This window comes from Lotus japonicus, chromosome 4, assembly GCF_012489685.1.
Source record: "Lotus japonicus ecotype B-129 chromosome 4, LjGifu_v1.2".
Classification (NCBI taxonomy): domain Eukaryota; kingdom Viridiplantae; phylum Streptophyta; class Magnoliopsida; order Fabales; family Fabaceae; genus Lotus; species Lotus japonicus.
This window is the reverse complement of record NC_080044.1, coordinates 51,634,750-51,648,996: the sequence shown is the minus strand read 5'-3', so window position 1 is coordinate 51,648,996 and position 14,247 is coordinate 51,634,750. Positions and strand designations below refer to the sequence as shown.

General features: G+C 39.3%; 1 protein-coding gene across 1 annotated transcript; it reads left to right on the top strand.

Annotated features, from left to right (window-relative positions):
• Positions 1 to 679: 679 nt before the first annotated feature.
• LOC130712918 (uncharacterized) lies at positions 680 to 13,343 on the top strand. Its single transcript, XM_057562732.1, has 5 exons — positions 680 to 968; positions 1,273 to 1,343; positions 8,525 to 9,403; positions 10,281 to 11,528; positions 11,703 to 13,343. The coding sequence occupies exons 1-5, from the start codon at positions 680 to 682 to the stop codon at positions 13,341 to 13,343; spliced, it is 4,128 nt and encodes a 1,375-aa protein (XP_057418715.1).
• The last annotated feature ends 904 nt before the right edge of the window (positions 13,344 to 14,247 follow it).

Here is a 14,247-nt window from a genome sequence, read left to right as displayed (position 1 = left end):
CAAAGGCAGCTTATTTGCACAATCAATTGATGAGTTAGTTTCTTCTGAGTTCATCTCCATTCTTCTTCCTTTATTCTCTCCCACTCTTTTTCCAGATTCATCATATTCACCATTGATGTACCAGATTAAGGTTAACCTTCCCCAATACTCCCCAAAATCCCAAAAGCTTCATGTTCATCATCCCAAAATCAGCTTTATAATTGTAAGTTCATGATTGAGAGTGGAAGCTTTATTGTGCGGTTATTGAACAAATATTACAACAGATTTACAATGTGAAGAAATTAGTTCTGGAAATTGAAGTTTCACGTTTTAGTACAATGAGAATGAGAATTAGGGGCTTATCAAGATATCAAAGGGCCTTAGAGAATAGAAAAAAACTATAACCATACACAACAGAAACAAAACTCATCTTCATCTCCCTCATCCATCTTTATCATCTAACAACAAAAAAACCCAGATTTAAATTAACTAAAATAATCCAGTCTCCAGAATCTCAAACCCTAAGCTTCAATAACCAGATCTGAGCTTCATTGAACCATTCGTGGTTGGTGGCGTAGGAGGGGCGAGATCTGCGAGAGGTAGAGGATCTTGAGCTCGTCGCCGCCGCAGTCAACGCGGTGCGACCGCCGCTGGAGCGCAGCCTTCGCCGACGGCCGCGAGGTTAATGCGGCGATTGAAGATGGGTTACTCAGTACCCAGAGATGGAGAAGATGAAGATCTGGTACGAGGAAGAAGGAATTTGTTTGGTGTTGGTTCGGCTATGGCAGATCTAGTGGTGGTGGTGGTGGTGGTGGTGGTGGTGGTGAGAGGGAAGAAGATAATGGGGAGTAAGGAGGGGACGGTGGTTGTCGTGGGTGGTGGGTTCGTGGGGTTTTGGCTGGTGGTTGCCGTGGGATTGATGGTGGCTGGGTGGCAAGGAGGTTTCAGGGAGAGGATGAGGTTTGATTTGAAGATGGTTTGGAAGCAAGGTGAAGTTTAGTAAGAGGAAGGGGATGAAGGAGAAAATATTAAACCCTGTTTAAAGTATTGGGAATACAATAAGTTACTGAAATCTAACTAGGGTTGGTTAACCATGGGTTAAGAAAAATTATTTTCCAACTTTTTAATATTAAAATACAATAAAACGAAAAATGATAAATTAAACTAACCCACTTAAATTCTACTGGTCCACATCAGCTCATGTATCATACCCACAATTTTTCTTGTGGTATGGTAGCAAGCACCATTATTGATTATTGGCTCTATTTGAACCTTGTTGGGTACTGTATCCAGCTATGAGAGTAAACTATTACGATACTCTCCAGGTTAGGACTGCCAATGGACCTGTTATTGACCCCTCTCAAGTATCAAACAATATATCGCTGCACGGGCTTAGACACGTGCTCACATGCATGCTTGTGATCTCCTCTCTAGTTCTATAGTTGACTTGCAAGTTCCGACAGCAATCTCATGGCTTTCTCTTTCCCTATTTATTCCCTCATTAATGTTTCACTTTTAAAACATTTTAAGCATTTTCAAATTTGCAAATGTTAGTTTTTCAAGTATTTAATGAAGTATTTGAGAACTTTTCACGTAGAGTAAAAGAATATAGTAGATTATATATCAATTAGACAATTACAGCCCACAAAATGTTGTTTCTATTGCAGCATTGTTTTGCTAAGCTATCTGGAAATGCATTAGCTTCCCATTTACCTTAATTAGCTACAAGAAATAGGTTATTTCGCAGCGAATTTTTCCCAACCACAAGTAAGTTGTTAGTAAAAATGTACATATGCCAACAATATTTCTAAGTTGTTGTGATATGAAGCTTTTTTCCCAACAACACTGATATAAATTGGAAAAATATAATGTACTTATCCCAGCAACCTTATTGGGAAATACCTATTATATGCTAACAATATTAAAGGGTAGACACAAAATATACATATACCAACAACACGTTAACCATAGCCAAACTAAATGCTTATCCCATTGACTTCATTTGTTGTCGGGATAAGTATATATGTTTCTCAACAATAATTGGTGTTGTTGCGAAAAAGGTACATAAACGTCAACAAGTTGAGCTATCGTCGCCAATTTAGGATTTACTTAACATACATCTCAGCAACTATATATTTTTGTTGGGGTAGATATATGTGTTTAGCAACAACAATTTTAAGAGTAGTAAAATTTGACAGATGTTTCAAAAAAAATAACTGAAGCAGAAAAATTAATTCAAAACAGTTACATACTTTCATATGCCGCACTAATGCGGTTATCATCAATTGGGGTAATGGTCCGACTTTCTTGCACACTTGCAGGGTAGGTAGTTTTTCACAACGAGACTATTTGCAACGACATTTTTGTCGTTGGAAAAAGTATACTTACCAACGACTTTCTAATTTTTCCAATGATAAAAGTCGCTGTGAAAATCCTTTTACCTTGTAGTGGATTTCAAGATATCAATTATTTTGAATATATTTATCAGGTCAATCAGTCTATTTGATCTCTTGTTTAATTTGTTCATTGTGCCGCAAGTAATGATCGAGTTGCTCTCTATCACCACATTCTGGAATTGAAATTGTTTGAAAATGAGAGTGCATGATACATTGCTGAAATTTCAACTTCATATGCCCATGAGTTTTTTTTTATTTTTTTTTTATTTTTCTGAAATTGTTTGAAAATGAGAGTGCATGATTTATTGCTGAAATTTCAACTTTATGCCCATGAGTGACCAATGAATTTAGAGAACACATCGACAATTTCCGTCTCATGATTTCTCAAGAGTTAAGACTCCTCCCATCCCACTTTTGTATGCGTTACCATCAGAGGAATCGTCCACATTAAACTTCAGTTGCTCTAATTCAGGATAAATTAGTGTATATATATTTTGGGGTATAAGGCGGAAATGTTAAAGTGCATGTAAGCGGTTGTTCTATCATGTTTTCACCTTTTAAATTTGCTTCTATATCATTTTTATGAATAGTAACAAATTTAGCGTCATATCGAGATTCAATTAGTTTTCCATATTTTTTTTATTCCTTCAATTTTTCTAAACCAAATTAATACTTTCTATTTGACACTTTCTCTAGTAAGGAATAAAAATAAATAAAATATTAAAGAAATATATATAAAAAATAATGAAACATAAAACCTGCAACGCAAGAAATGAAACAATGAAATATTTTACTACACTTTGATATTAAGTATCTCCTTCGATAATTTACTTCAGGGTAGAAACAACAATTTTTTCTTAAAGAAGAAACAATGAGTGAAGAGTAAACTTGTACAATATAGTACAACGATATTAAGTATCTCCTACTATAGATTCTCTCTCGGATTGGTTTCTCCACCTATTTCCCTTTGTATATATGTATTCTTTTTTTCTTCCTATTTTCTCTTTTCCTTTTCTATTTGCATACTTATTTGGGTTGAAGTACCCCTAGTACTTCTATTCTAATATATTTTGGCTTATCGAAAAAAAAGAACAGTACTATAGATATATAAGTCATAAAAAGCTAACGGTTATGAGTTAACACAAATTAAGTTTTCAATTTCGAGAATGTAAAAACAAAGATATTTTATTTATTAGATTTTTGGAAAAATGTAAGTTTGCTAATATGAAACACTACTACTAATAATTATCACAGTCGCACTGTCCAGATCTCACTTTGCATTGTGCACGTTGCAGTTAATATGACTTGACTTTTCATTGCTCCATTACCTCCCTCAAATTTCAATAATATATTTTTTTTTGTTACAAGAGGAATGTAAATTTCAATAGTATATACTATATAGTTAGTAATTGTTTTTTGGGGCAAAAGGCTATTGCCTATATTGCCTTGCCATTAACAAGACCTTGTTCAGGGGGAATCCACTACGCTGATATCTTTTTTATGGGGGCAGTAGGATTTTAAAAAGTTTCCAACTTCATCAGTAATTGCTCCACCATACGTGTAAGCACAATCACATTGTGAAGCTGTAACCCAAGAGGTCAAACGAAGTCTATGTTGATCCCACATAAAGCTGAAATAAAAAGGAACCTCATTAAATATCATCAAATCATTATGCAAATGATAGTACTAAAAACTAATAACTAGTATATGGTTGATTTAAGTAGTATATGTTTGATTCTAAGGGTTCACCTGAATCAGGTCAAATTGCCCTACTCAATTCCAAACGAAGGTTGAAATGGTGGGTGGGATCGGATTATCATGTGAAATCAGTTTGAGAATCCGTGAATCCAAATGCTTCGGGTTGGGTCTCATGTTGAAATGTTTTGGATTTGGGACACTCGACCTGAAATCATTACATGTAACACATAGTGGATTGAGTCCTTCCCCACCACATTGATTTATTCATACATTGGTTCTTCACACTTTTTCATTTCCTACCTGTCATTTTCAATCCCTTGTGTTAAGTTCAAACGCATCATAACGTTTCTAAAATCTTATTTTGATCATAACTATTTTTATAGAAGCACTTCTTTTGTCAACTAAGCTTCTTAAACCATTTGAATTTCAGGACGTTCAATCATCACAAAAGGAAAGAGTTTCAAAACTCACAAGATTGTTTGGCAAACAAACTAACTCAAGTCAAGACACATTTTTTATGACCGTCCAATGCCAACTCATCAGTAAGAAAAATTGAAGACAAATTTTGAACGCCAAAGACAAAGTAAGATTGCAACCAACTGACTTACATTCAAATCAAATCACGTGAAGACTATGTTGCTTTTGCTAAAGGCACGCTGACCAACAAGGGAAAATGACAACTTGTTAACATCAAATTTCTCAATTGTCTCATGTCTGAAAAGTAGCCCAAGTCTATTGTCACCTACTAGTTGACAAACATCACCTTTTTGGCTAAAGGATAGACTTGATTCTGAGCATGCATTCAATGAAGCTACCAGCCGAAGCCATTTGAATCAACGGATTGATCTCATCTCTTAACGACTAGAACAACGATTAGATCATGACTCACAACGGCTACAACACTAGCAAGCGAGTATTTAAGGCATTCATTAAGAATGAAGACTAAGAGAATCAACACTGAAAGCATAAGAACTCAAAGCATTCATTTCAACATTCTTCAAAGCATTCAAAGCTCAAACCAGAAAATTCCCTAATTGTCAAATCCAAGTCACTACTTCTGCAAAGTGAAAGAGAGAACCTCGTACCTTAAAAGAGTCAAATCTCTTTATTCCTTTCTCTCTTAGATCCAGAACTCTTGAGTGAACCAAAGTCAAATATGAACCCAAACACTTACAGTTCCAGTGCTATAAATTCTCTACCTATACTCTTGTACGAAGAGAAACCGTTTAGAGGGAAATAATCTTGAATAGATTGTGGGAGAAGTCATAAACAATACTTGTAGGAGGAATCCTGTAGAATACTTGGAGGAGTCAGTGATAATACTTGTTGGAGAAGTTAGTGATAATACTTGTTGGAGAAGTCATTGAGAATACTTGTATCGGAGAAGTCCTTGAAACTTGCTAGTGAAAATCTTAGTGGTGGCCAAGTACTGGACGTAGCTCAATCGTTTAGGGTGAACCAGTATAAGTCTTTGTGTGTTGATCGTCTGCTTTACTTTGCTTATATTTCCGCTGCACTAAAAGGTTTACGAAAAGTTTCACTAAACGTTTTCGAGAACTAATATTCTTTTTAAAAACCTTAGTTTTAAAAAGTAATTTTCAAGTTCACAATTCAAACCCCCCTTTCTTGTGTTATTTACTTGCATCTCAATTGGCATCAGAGCTTAGTATCTAGAACTAACATCTTAAACACGTGTAGAGTAAAGATCCATGGCAGAAGATCTCGTTATCGCTACGGGCTCATCCACCAACAAACCTCCCTTCTTTGATGGAACTGAATATCCTTATTGGAGAACTCATATGCAACTATTCATTGAGTCCTCAAACTATTCACTGGGTCTACAAATCAAACAAGAGAAAGACAAGATATATAGTCATCAGACGAAGTACATCAAGGATATGCTCAAGAAATACAACTTGCACATATCAAATGAAATGAACGCCCCTATGTTGTAAGATCAAGTTTTGATCTAGTAGTACAACTCTATGTTTTGATGATTACAAGTTAACCTTTTGATATGAACAATTGTGGTACTCTAACGTGTTTTTCTGAGTGTGCTATTTACAGGCTCTGACCTCTATTCAATCTCACACAAATCAGAAGCACTGTGCTTAAAGATTGTCCCAAGCAACGCTTTCGCATTCACCATGTTCAGTATGAACAGTGGAAAAGCTTCAGAAGTTCTGAAGTTATACAAACTCTGATGTGGACTCAGTCACTAGAAGTTCTGAAGATCCAGAAAGTCTGATAACCAAGAAACACTGAAGGTTCAGATGTTCTGATGGTGTAGAAGACTCTGAAGATCCAGAAGCTGAATAGTGGAAACTCTGATGTCCAGAAGCAAGATACTCTAAAGACCATGTACTTCCCTCTGAGTTCAGAATCAGAAGATACAATGGTCAGAGGATCTGGGCTTTCCCTCTGACTCTGATCAACCGGCTTCACAAGTTCCAACATGAAGCTTTCTCCTGATCAGAAGTCTCCTAGGTTTAAAGGTCAAGTCACTATCCAAGTACAAAAGCAACTGTACCTTCCTGACGACCTACCTAACAGTCTCAGACACAGCAGAAGCTGGATTTTCCAGAACTGCCCTCCAACGGTAGCATTTCCCATGCAACGTTCAACCCTAATCCTTGGAGTATAAAAAGAGGCTGAAGACTGAAAGAAGCGGTTAGAAGCATTCACATACGCGCAAGACAAATTCAAATTCTTCTAAGCTTTCTTTCATCTGAAATTCATTGTGTTTACTATTAGCTTTTTAGAAGCAAATCTCTTGTAAACAATTCTTTGATAAACAGTTTGTTTAGTTCCTTTAGGAGATCAAGGTTGATCGGATCCTAGAGAAGACTAAGAGAGTGAATCTTAGGGCCCGTTTGGTGTGACGTATAGTATAAGGCCTGATAGTATAAGGCCTGATAGTATTAGGCCTGATAGTATAAGCCCTGATAATTTTCTTATACTATACAGCGTTTGGACATACACTGTATAATTTACCATATCGTTTAAATTAATGCAATTTTATGTTTAATGAAGTATTGAATAATGATATAAAATAAAAATCAAATATGGAGGTGATTATAACGGTGGTGGCGGTGGTGATGGAAGTAGTGGTAGGTTGGTGGTGGTGGTGGCAATGGTGGTAGGTTGGTGTTGGTGGCGGTGGTGGTGACAGTGGAGATAGGTTGGTGGTGGTGGTGGCAGCGATGGTGGTTGTGGTGGTGGTGATGATAGGGTGGTGGTGGTGGTGGTAAGGCGGTGGCGGCTACAGTGGAGGGTGGAGGCAATGGTGGTGGTGGTGGCGGCGATAGGGTGGTGGTTGTGGTGTCGGTGGTGGCAATAGAGTGGTGGCGACAATTATGGTGGTGGTGGCGATAGGGTGGTGGTTGTGGTGGCGGTAGGGCGGTGGCGGTGGCGGCAACATCGGTGGTGGCGGTGGTGGCAGCGATGGTGGTTGTGGTGTTGGCGACGATAGAGTGTGGTGGTGGTAGTAAGGCGGTGGCGGCTTAGTAGGGTGGTGGTGACGGTGGAGGGTGGAGGCAATGGTGGTGGTGGTGGTGGTGGCGATAGGGTGGTGGTTGTGGTGTCGGTGGTGGCGGCGATTATGGTGGTGGTGGCGATAGGGTTGTGGTGGCGGCGATTATGGTGGTGGTGGCGGTAGGGCGGCGGTGGTGGTGGTGGTGGCAACACCAGTGGTGACGGTAGGACGGTGGTGGCGGCGGCGGCGGTGATCGGATGGTGGTGGTGGTGGTGGTGGTGCCAATGGTGGTGTAAGTTGGCAGCAATAGAGGGTGGTGGTGATGGTGACTTATACGTCGCAACCTTATCATGTCTTATCCATCACTCACATGATGGATTAAATAATACGTCATTTTAACGTATAAGGGGACTTTGATGGATAAGCTTATACAATACAATGTCATCACCAAACAATGGATAAACTCATAATGTATTGTATAAGCTTATACTATCATGCCTAATACGGCGTGCCAAACGAGCCCTTAGTGTGAGCTAAGTCAGTGTAATTGTTAGTCACTTGTAGGTTTCAAGTGCAGTTGTAACTCTTACCTGATTAGTGGATTGCCTTCATTCTAAGAAGGAAGAAATCACCTTAACGGGTGGATTGGAGTAGCTTGAGTGATTTATCAAGTGAACCAGGATAAAAATCCTTGTGTGCTTTTCTATCTCTTATTCTTAGCACTTAAGTTCTCGAAAGATTTGTCAAAATCTTTGAGGTGGAAGTTTTATCTTGAAAACGTTATTCAAACCCCCCCTTTCTACCGTTTTTCACACCTTCAATTGGTATCAGAGCGCAAGTTCTGATTACCACACCTAACAGTGTTCAGTGATCCGGGCCGGTGTGAAAAACAATGGCTGCCACCACCAGTGAAACTCAAAGAGATGGTTACAATGCAAAGCCTCCTATGTTCGACGGTCAAAGGTTCGAATATTGGAAAGATAGACTGGAAAGTTTCTTTCTGGGTTTCGATGCAGATCTCTGGGATATTGTTGTGGATGGCTACGAGCGTCCAGTTGATGCAGATGGCAAGAAGATCCCAAGGTCAGAGATGACTGCAGATCAAAAGAAGCTGTACTCACAACATCACAAAGCAAGAGCAATTCTTCTAAGTGCTATTTCTTATGAAGAGTACCAGAAGATTACAGATCGTGAGTTTGCAAAAGGCATTTTTGAATCTCTGAAGATGTCTCATGAAGGAAACAAGAAAGTCAAAGAATCAAAGGCATTATCTTTGATCCAAAAATATGAATCCTTCATCATGGAGCCAAATGAGTCCATTGAAGAAATGTTCTCCAGATTTCAGTTGCTTGTGGCTGGCATAAGACCTCTCAACAAGAGCTATACAACAAAAGATCATGTCATAAGGGTTCTCAGGAGTCTTCCTGAAAGCTGGATGCCTTTAGTGACTTCAATAGAGCTCACGAGAGATGTTGAGAATATGAGTTTAGAAGAACTCATCAGCATTTTGAAATGCCATGAGCTGAAGCGCTCTGAGATGCAAGATCTGAGGAAAAAGTCTATAGCCTTGAAATCCAAATCTGAAAAGGCTAAGGCTGAGAAGTCAAAAGCTCTTCAAGCTGAAGAAGAAGAATCTGAAGAAGCATCAGAAGATTCTGATGAAGATGAGCTGACTCTGATCTCCAAGAGACTCAACCGAATCTGGAAGCACAGGCAGAGCAAGTACAAAGGCTCTGGAAAGGCAAAAGGAAAGTCTGAATCCTCAGGCCAGAAGAAGTCCTCAATTAAGGAAGTCACATGCTTCGAGTGCAAAGAATCAGGGCACTACAAAAGTGACTGTCCAAAGTTGAAGAAGGACAAGAAGCCAAAGAAGCACTTCAAGACAAAGAAGAGTCTGATGGTGACATTTGATGAATCAGAGTCAGAGGATGTTGACTCTGATGGTGAAGTCCAAGGACTCATGGCTATTGTCAAAGACAAAGGAGCAGAGTCAAAGGAAGCTGTTGACTCTGACTCAGAATCAGAAGGAGATCCTAACTCAGACGATGAAAATGAGGTATTCGCTTCTTTCTCTACCTCTGAACTAAAACATGCCTTGTCTGATATCATGGATAAGTATAACTCTTTATTGTCTAAACATAAGAAGCTGAAAAAGGACTTATCTGCTGTCTCCAAGACTCCTTCTGAACATGAGAAAATTATCTCTGATTTGAAAAATGATAATCGTGCTTTGATCAATTCTAACTCTGTGCTTAAGAACCAGATTGTTAAGCTAGAAGAAATAGTTGCCTGTGATGCCTCTGATTGTAGAAATGAGTCTAAGTATGAAAAGTCGTTTCAAAGATTCCTGGCTAAGAGCGTAGATAGAAGCTTAATGGCTTCAATGATCTATGGCGTAAGCAGAAATGGAATGCATGGCATTGGCTATTCTAAACCAATTAGAAATGAGCCCTCTGTGTCTAAAGCTAAATCTTTGTATGAATGCTTTGTTCCCTCTGGTACCATATTGCCTGATCCTTTACCTGCTAAAGTTGCTAAACCTCCTCTTAAAAAGGGATCTTTCTCTATGTCTAAATATCATGCAAAAATTCCTTTACATTATCATGTTGAGAAACCCAAGGTGATCAGAACCTCTGGGGTAACTAACAAGAGAGGACCCAGAAAGTGGGTACCTAAGGACAAGATTATCTATGTTGCAGATATCCTTGATAGCTCCACTGAAACACCAATCATGGTATCTGGACAGTGGATGCTCGCGTCACATGACGGGAGAAAGGCGTATGTTCCAAGAGCTAAAACTTAAGCCTGGAGGCGAAGTTGGCTTTGGAGGAAATGAAAAGGGTAAAATTGTTGGTACTGGTACTATTTGTGCAGATAGTAGTCCATGCATTGATAATGTGTTATTGGTAGACGGCTTAACACATAACTTATTGTCTATAAGTCAATTAGCTGACAAGGGTTATGATGTTATATTCAATCAAAAGTCCTGCCGGGCTGTAAGTCAGATCGATGGCTCTGTTCTGTTTAACAGCAAGAGGAAGAACAACATTTATAAGATCAGATTATCTGAGTTAGAGGCTCAGAATGTGAAGTGCCTTCTTTCTGTTAATGAAGAGCAGTGGGTATGGCATAGACGGTTAGGGCATGCCAGTATGAGAAAGATTTCTCAGCTGAGCAAGCTAAACCTCGTCAGGGGCTTACCCAATCTGAAGTTCGCTTCAGACGCTCTTTGTGAAGCATGTCAGAAAGGCAAATTCACTAAAGTCCCTTTCAAGGCAAAGAATGTTGTCTCAACCTCAAGGCCGTTGGAACTTCTGCATATCGACCTTTTTGGGCCAGTGAAAACTGAGTCTATAGGTGGCAAGAGATATGGGATGGTTATCGTTGATGACTATAGCCGCTGGACATGGGTAAAGTTTCTAACCCGCAAGGATGAGTCTCATGATGTGTTCTCTACCTTCATAGCCCAAGTGCAAAACGAGAAGGCTTGTAGGATTGTGCGTGTCAGAAGTGACCATGGTGGAGAGTTTGAGAATGACAAGTTTGAGAGTCTGTTTGATTCCTATGGAATTGCACATGATTTCTCTTGTCCCAGAACTCCTCAACAAAATGGCGTTGTTGAGAGGAAGAACAGAACTCTTCAGGAGATGGCTAGAACCATGCTCCAAGAAACTGGCATGGCTAAGCACTTTTGGGCAGAGGCAGTAAATACAGCATGTTACATTCAGAACAGAATCTCTGTGAGACCAATTCTGAATAAGACTCCCTATGAATTGTGGAAGAACATAAAACCCAACATTTCCTACTTTCATCCTTTTGGTTGTGTTTGTTATGTTCTTAATACTAAGGATAGATTGCATAAATTTGATGCTAAATCTTCTAAATGTCTATTACTTGGTTATTCTGAGAGATCTAAAGGTTTTAGATTTTATAATACTGATGCTAAGACTATTGAAGAATCTATTCATGTTAGATTTGACGATAAGCTTGACTCTGACCAGTCAAAGCTAGTTGAGAAGTTTGCAGATATGAGCATAAATGTTTCTGACAAAGGCAAAGCTCCAGAGGAAGCTGAGCCAGAGGAAGATGAACCAGAAGAAGAAGCTGGTCCCTCTGATTCACAAACTCTGAAGAAGAGCAGAATCACTGCAGCTCATCCTAAGGAATTGATTCTGGGCAACAAGGACGAACCAGTCAGAACCAGATCAGCCTTCAGACCCTCTGAAGAGACCCTGCTTAGTCTGAAAGGATTGGTGTCCTTAATTGAACCCAAGTCCATAGATGAAGCTCTTCAGGACAAGGATTGGATTCTGGCCATGGAAGAAGAATTGAATCAATTCTCCAAGAACGATGTTTGGAGCTTAGTGAAGAAGCCTGAGAGTGTCCATGTAATTGGGACAAAATGGGTGTTCAGAAACAAGCTGAATGAGAAAGGAGATGTAGTCAGAAACAAGGCAAGGCTAGTTGCTCAAGGTTACAGTCAGCAGGAAGGAATAGACTACACAGAAACATTTGCTCCAGTAGCAAGACTAGAAGCAATCAGATTGTTGATCTCTTTCTCAGTGAATCACAACATAGTTCTTCATCAGATGGATGTAAAGAGTGCCTTCCTAAACGGTTATATATCAGAGGAAGTCTACGTTCATCAACCCCCAGGTTTTGAAGATGAGAAGAAGCCAGACCATGTGTTCAAATTGAAGAAGTCACTCTATGGTCTGAAGCAAGCTCCCAGAGCATGGTATGAGAGACTCAGCTCATTCCTTCTGGAAAATGAGTTTGTAAGGGGTAAAGTAGATACAACTCTCTTTTGCAAAACTTATAAAGATGATATCTTAATTGTGCAAATCTATGTTGATGATATTATATTTGGTTCTGCTAATCAATCTCTATGCAAAGAATTTTCTAAGATGATGCAGGCTGAATTTGAGATGAGTATGATGGGAGAACTAAAGTACTTTCTAGGAATACAAGTTGATCAAACACCAGAAGGAACATATATCCATCAGAGCAAGTACACTAAAGAACTTCTGAAGAAGTTCAATATGCTGGAATCTACAGTGGCCAAGACTCCAATGCATCCAACATGCATTCTGGAGAAAGAAGATAAAAGTGGTAAAGTATGTCAGAAGCTCTATCGTGGCATGATAGGTTCACTTCTATACTTAACTGCATCTAGGCCAGACATATTATTTAGTGTTCATTTATGTGCTCGTTTCCAATCAGATCCAAGGGAAACCCACTTAACTGCTGTTAAGAGGATCCTAAGGTATCTGAAAGGCACCACTAACCTTGGCTTGATGTATAAGAAAACATCAGAGTATAAGCTTTCAGGTTACTGTGATGCTGATTATGCTGGAGATAGAACAGAGAGAAAAAGTACTTCTGGAAATTGTCAATTTCTAGGGAGCAATCTAGTCTCATGGGCAAGCAAGAGACAATCAACCATTGCACTATCCACCGCAGAGGCAGAATATATCTCAGCAGCAATATGCAGCACTCAGATGCTCTGGATGAAACATCAGCTGGAGGATTATCAGATCCTTGAGAGCAATATCCCAATCTATTGTGATAACACTGCTGCAATCTCATTAAGTAAGAATCCTATCTTACATTCAAGGGCAAAACATATTGAGGTAAAGTATCACTTTATTAGAGATTATGTACAAAAGGGCGTACTTCTTCTGAAGTTTGTTGATACTGACCATCAATGGGCAGATATCTTTACAAAGCCCTTAGCAGAGGATAGATTTAATTTTATTCTGAAAAATCTGAATATGGACTTTTGTCCAGAGTGAAGATGGATCAGAACTTCTGACTATGATACTTCTTGATCAGAAGATGTCTAGTCCAGAAGGTAACTCAATCAGAGTGTGTGTACCCATTGGTACTGACTCTGAAGCTGAGACAGTAACACGTGTGTCAGTATCTCTGATACATAGTTCCTTGTGCCCGTGTGACAGTCTGTCATGATGCGTGTAGATGTGCTTCTCTCCAGTGTGTGATATGTGTATTTACTGTTACTATCTATCTTTAATTTTCAACCGTTGATTTTAAATTGCTTTTTGAATCAACAACGGTTATTTGTCAAAACCCACTATACACACACGATCTCCCTCACTTTCGGTTTTTACTCTCTCTCTTGTATTTTCAAAACCACTTACCCTCGATTTCTCTCTCGCTCTATCTTCATCTTTCAACCTTCATCTTCTACCTAAAACCTTCAACCGCTCCAACAATGGTGAGTCAAACCAGAAGAGCTACTGCAGATGCAACCCAGTTCCCTCATATGGTAGTTGGTCAAGCTACAGGTCAAAGGGGTCCTGAGAATCCGAATCAAGATCAAGGTCAAGCTCAAGAGCAGATTATTCCGATTGCAGAACGTGGCTGTGCCGTTCACTGCGTATATGCTCCTGAGGAACTTCAAGTACTGGCAGAATGGAGATTCGACCTCGACAATCTTGCTACAAATGGGTATGATCTTCGTCCTGAAGTCCAAGCTCAAGGTTGGGAAAATTACTTCAACAGGCTTCGAGGACCGGTGTATGACAAACTGATCAAGGAATTCTGGAAGCATGCCGACTGCGATGATACTCAGGTGGTATCTCACATTCTTGGAAGGAAGATCATCATTACTGAGAAGTCCTTCGTGAATCCGCTGGGTGCAGAAACTGCAAATGGGTATCGATTTCAACTGACAGA

Excerpts from the sequence above, each read along its gene's own strand:
- LOC130712918 (XM_057562732.1), top strand. The coding sequence starts at position 680 with ATGGGTTACTCAGTACCCAGAGATGGAGAAGATGAAGATCTGGTACGA. Across the intron at positions 969-1,272 it reads GAAGATGGTTTGGAAGCAAG|CTATGAGAGTAAACTATTAC; the intron begins GTGAAGTTTAGT and ends TACTGTATCCAG. Across the intron at positions 9,404-10,280 it reads ACTGTCCAAAGTTGAAGAAG|TGGTATCTGGACAGTGGATG; the intron begins GACAAGAAGCCA and ends AAACACCAATCA.